Genomic DNA, 5,372 nt, shown 5'->3' with positions numbered 1-5,372 from the left:
TGGGGAAATTTATTGGCAATAGCTTGGGGTTCTTTTTCTAGTTTTGGATAAACGAGAATTTCATCAAATATGCATTCTTTTTTGCAATGTCAACGCCGAAAACATTTATCCTTTTCGTTAAAATTTTGAAGCTTGATCCATTTGTTTTTAAAAAATAATAAGCATGGGAAGCTCCTAACATACAAAATACAAAGGTCTCTACTCCTATAAAGAAGATATGATTGTTTATTCAAGTTTATAGTTTGTTTAAACTGATGAAACCTTGCATGATTTGGATGACTACATCAAGAACTGCGCCTGACATTCATCACTAAACAGGCCAACCCCCCCCCCCCCCACTTTGTATCGTTATTGATTAATTGCCCCTACTTGTGAAAGTTTGGTCGGATTTTGAATGACTCAAGCGTGGCAATGGTTATCTCGTATAGTTGTGAATAGAACTTAGTCAGCAAACCCTTTCTTTGAGCTGGCTTCATTTAATTTCATTTCTATATGTTCTTCGGTTGTTCAAAGCTGGTTGGCTCCTGAATTAATTTTTTTGGTCTTACCAAACATAATCCTCATTTTTAGGTATAAAATAATTTGCTCTATTTGAAATATTCATTGAAATCTAGTTGAATGTGTTCAATACCCTTATCTGGGCAGCTTTTGAAACGCCTACCATCAAATCCATCAATTTTCTTAGAGGATGGAGGATGCTTTGGTTTGGTTGTCATCAGTAGCCCCAGTAAAATTTTCAAAAGTTTTAAAGTTAAAATGAGAATTTTTTTAAAGAAAAATTTTGGGAGTGTAATTAAAATTTTTAAATTTTTTGTGAGATTAATAAGAAATTTTCAAAAAAGTTAACAGTATTCAATTAATTTTTTTATAAAAAAATGAAAGGCATAATGATTACTTTCAAGAAAAAAATTTAAAAGAGAAATGAAAATTTTCAAAAATTTTGGAAAGCCTAATTAAAATTTTCTAAAAATTTCTCAAAAAAAATTAAAATTTCCCAAAATTTTGGGGGGCCAAGACCCTACACCACCATAATGGTCCGCCTCTTTGCCATCTGCAACACAAGAATAGGAACAGAAGGACTTAATTATAGATATGAAAAAGAATAAATGCCATAAAATATTTTCAGGAATAAGCCTGGTCATTTCATCAGACCAGCATTGTTCTTTCTCTTTGAATATATATATATATTTCTCGGTGAGGAACATTAAAATGCTTAAACAGTAAAGTTTTAAAGGGTATAGATGCCTAATGTATCAATAATCGAAGACAGTTGCCTTTATTATGTTCTGATAATTGACAAGTTAACTTGATGTCATTGGCAATATTGGTTTCTTCGTTTCCATTCAATCATTTTCATGCATCCAATGTGATGAAATTGTTTGATCTCAGATCATGATATGCATCTCTCTCAAGATCTATAGTTGTTTTCAAACTGTATTTGAAGGTCAATAAAACACCATATTCCAGCCTACAATGGTCGTCACACAGTTCAAATCAATTTAACATAAATGATTTCCAGTTCCCAGGTGGTGTGATTATTTACAATCCTGGTCCCTGCTCCTTGTGCCAACAAATCCACCTCAATAATCCATTGTTTTCATAAATATTGCTTCTTCTTCTGTTTTTAATAACGACAAACTTTGGAAACATAAGATTCATTCAACCAAAGTACTTCTGCAGACAAACAGAACAATGCAGGCCTATCGATTGGCATCTTTGTGATGTTAGTGTTTAAATACAAATCGCAAAAAAGGATAAAGGGACTAATTCAAAGCATTAACAGAAGATAAAGAGACTTGTTAAAAACAATTCAATCGATTGGAAAAAATTAACTTGGTGCAGGCTTTTGTTTCTCCAATATACTTCCTTGAAATGGTTGGTCACAAAGTCTTGTATGGTGTAGAGGGTAAAGAGGTTGGATTTTTTTTTTCTTGTAAGAAGTGAAGGTGAAAGTGAAAAGCAAGGCGGAATCCTCAAAGATGCTCCTCTTGAGTAGAATTTTTTCTTGAGAAATATATTGCAAAATAAGGGCTGGTTTGTTTTCTTGTCCAATGTTTTTGTGCTATGGATAAATTAGCATATGCACCTGGAAAATGACAGAATTTACATGTTCATCAATGATTGAAACATTATATAGTATATCAATTTCAGACCTCTCAGCGATTTTGTCGAGAGTTAAAATGTGGTTTCAAAAAAATTAACTTTACCGTCTTTATCAAATACCTTTCTATTTCTTTGAATATTTTATTATGAGAACATCTCACCAGAAAAAAACAACTACTGGAATGGGTAAAGATGCTTAGATTGTAGATTGGTCAATGACCAAATTGTTTACTATGCTGGCTACAACAATGAATAAGAATCTTGAATAGATTGTAAGATAATTCAGTTCTTGGCCAAATGGTGACCCTAGTCCTAGGCTTTGATAATGCAGCCTAACCCCTGAAGTGAAAAGTCATTAATGGAAGATGAAGTACAAACATGAAGCAAGCCTCAGTTCTTGACTTGCTGCAAGGAAGAAGAAAGATTGTGATTTGTTGAACAGTTAAGTGCCATAACCAGAGATAAAAACACTTTCTAGCGTTCACAGTTTGTAGATGTGAAAATCAACTAATACTAGCACCACACTGATTGACTATTTCCCCAGCTTAAGCCTTCAACAAGTACTGTTCAATTCTTTTATCTAGATAAAGATATTTGAAATGCATAGGCAAGTAGAATCAATGAAAATTTTCAACTCTACTAATTACGAAGATCTCCCAAGGGCTACATATCACAGCAGACAAATCCCAGATTCAAAATGCCTGCAGCAAGTGAAAGACATAACTTAAAAACCAAATATTGCGGAGAATATTGGCATTGAAGACAGATGGAGCTCGGTTCTTAGGTTTGCAACTCCTCGACTTTAGTTGAATTCTTCACTTCTCAGAGACCAAATGTACTAAAAGTAAACAAACATGATTCACAGACTTGTTTTTATTTTGCAATGCTTACCTCAAAAATTCCACTACAAGTGACATAGATCATGTACTTGCTTATTATTTCTCCCTGGGGTAATCCTTTAATATCATAAGCAAACAAGCCAAAAATTTCCAGTACCAGGTATATAAACACTTGGAAACAAAGTAACCTGAGTATAATATTAAACCAAAGCAAGCTTTGTTTCTAACTTCTAATCTTGTATTTTAACTTGATAGTTCCATACAGGAAAGGGTAAAGGACTTGCAAGGCAGTGCCAAAGCAGGCAGTTTATGGAAAGATACACATAACCTGGCACTTAATAAATTAAAATATCTAGTTTTCATCCAGAATCTGTGAAAGAAAATCTCAGAACCAAAAGCAGGACAACAACAAGTACATACTAAAAAGTCATCAACATCGCATGAAACCAGAAAAATAGAGATCAGCATATGTATATATATATATAGGAACTCATAAGACCAAAACAGTTAAACTCCAACTGATTAATCCTATACGTTTCTATTTGAGAGAAAAACAAAATTCTATCTTTATTATCCCTGTAGAAGAATTTTCCAACATTAACACAACTCGCCTGCTTCCTTATCTAAGCCATTGTTTTTTAATCAAACACAACAAGAAACAGCGAGTGAAGGCCTTTCGTCTAATGAAATCAAGATTATAAATTATACAACAAGAAGAAACAAAAGTTAGTTTTGCCTGTAAGCTATATAATTAGCCAAAGCAATCAAAGGAGCAGCTTTGGCAGGGTCAAATCCTTGAAGCAACTCTATCGCATCAGTCTTCAACTTCTCAGCAAACTCCTTTGATTTCTGTATCCCCATCAACTTTGGATAAGTCACTTTATCAGCCACCAAATCTTTCCCTGCAGTCTTCCCTAATTCCTTAGACGACTTGGTTACATCAAGAATGTCATCCACAACCTGAAACAAAAGCCCAATGCACCTTGCGAATTTCCTTAACTTTTCCACCTCCTCATCACATCCACCTCCAACAATGGCGCCCAAAACCACTGCCGCTTCGAGCAAAGCAGCAGTTTTGTGAACATGAATGAATTCTAAATGATCCAATCCCACATCTGTTAGCCCCTCACTAATTATGTCCACGACTTGACCAGCCACCAACCCCTCCCCTCCAATAGCTTTGGCTAATTCCCCAACAGCTCTTACAATCCTGGAAGGCGGAACACCAACTGTAGAAACAGCTATATGTTCAAAAGCAAAAGCTAAAAGAGCATCCCCTGCTAACACAGCTATATCCTCACCAAAAACTTTGTGGTTGGTTGGTTTTCCTCTACGAAGATCATCGTTGTCCATGCAAGGCAAATCATCGTGGATTAAAGACATGGTGTGGATCATTTCAACAGCACAAGCTGTGGGCATAGCCATGGATTCCCGGCCACCAACAAGTGCACAGGCTGCTAAACAAAGCACCGGACGTACCCTTTTTCCACCTGCTAAAAGGGAGTACCGCATTGCTTCGTGGATTTTAACAGGGTCACGGAGTGAAACAGCAGATTCCAAGGCTTGGTTAACTGCACTTGCTTTTTGAAGCATGTAGGAATTGAAATCAAAGCTTGACTTTTGAGGGTCTTGTTCTTCTTCCTTGACAATGTCTTCTTTGGTAAGGACTGAGGTAATGGAAGGAAGAGAAGTGAAGTTCACTTTTTTCAGGGTAGAAGATGATTGAGTTGTGAGAGGATTGAAGGGAAGAGATCTAAGTAAAGGAAAGGATTTGGATATGGAAGAAACTTGGTTAGACATGGAGTAAGACTGAACCCAATAACCCAGATTCAATGAAGCCATTTTGAAAGATTGGGTTTTTTCGATTTCAGAAGCACAATAACAGCTCGACGGGGATGAAAATAGAGAACCAATAAACAAATAAAAGTAGCAAATTCTAACGTAATTTCCAGTTTTCAAATACTTAAAGATTGAATTCTGCAGCCCTGCAATGACAAGTTGGACGAAAATGTTAGTACTCTTATGTATGAGGGAGAAGGAAAAGGGGGAAGAAAAGCTAAAATATTGATGGCAATGGCAATGGCACTGGCAATGGCAATGGAGATTGGATGAGCATTAGTTTTTAACGAGAGCCAAAGAAGGACAAAGATTGGATTTTGGGATTTGGGTGGGCAACTGGGCATCTTGTAGCATCGGCATCTTTTCTAACGCCCCACCAATTACTTATTTATTATAATCCTCAATTTTTTTATTTATCCTTCAAATCCAATAATAAATTATGAGTTTTTTGTTAAATAATATAATAAATAATACAGCGTTTATTATCGACTATATTACAACACAGTTTGTATGCCCATGCAATGGCATGGCATAATATGTTAAATTATTGTATAATTTCAAAATTTATTTTTTTAACAGAAAAAAATATCA

The 5,372-nt window shown here is 35.2% G+C and overlaps 1 protein-coding gene across 1 annotated transcript; it reads right to left on the bottom strand.

The window, feature by feature from the left end:
- Positions 1-3,483: 3,483 nt before the first annotated feature.
- Positions 3,484-5,142, bottom strand: LOC107896517 (geranylgeranyl pyrophosphate synthase, chloroplastic). The gene has a single exon (XM_016821703.2). It carries the CDS (start codon positions 4,782-4,784, stop codon positions 3,669-3,671), a length of 1,116 nt encoding a protein of 371 aa, XP_016677192.1. The 5' UTR covers positions 4,785-5,142; the 3' UTR covers positions 3,484-3,668.
- Positions 5,143-5,372: the final 230 nt, after the last annotated feature.

The sequence above is a fragment of the Gossypium hirsutum genome, chromosome A11 (genome assembly GCF_007990345.1).
Source record: "Gossypium hirsutum isolate 1008001.06 chromosome A11, Gossypium_hirsutum_v2.1, whole genome shotgun sequence".
NCBI classification, from domain to species: Eukaryota; Viridiplantae; Streptophyta; class Magnoliopsida; order Malvales; family Malvaceae; genus Gossypium; species Gossypium hirsutum.
Note: the sequence above shows the minus strand (reverse complement) of the source record. Positions and strands in the feature narration are given on the sequence as shown.

What these genes read in the sequence shown, in the direction of transcription:
- LOC107896517 (XM_016821703.2), bottom strand. Translation starts at nt 4,784, where the DNA reads ATGGCTTCATTGAATCTGGGTTATTGGGTTCAGTCTTACTCCATGTCT.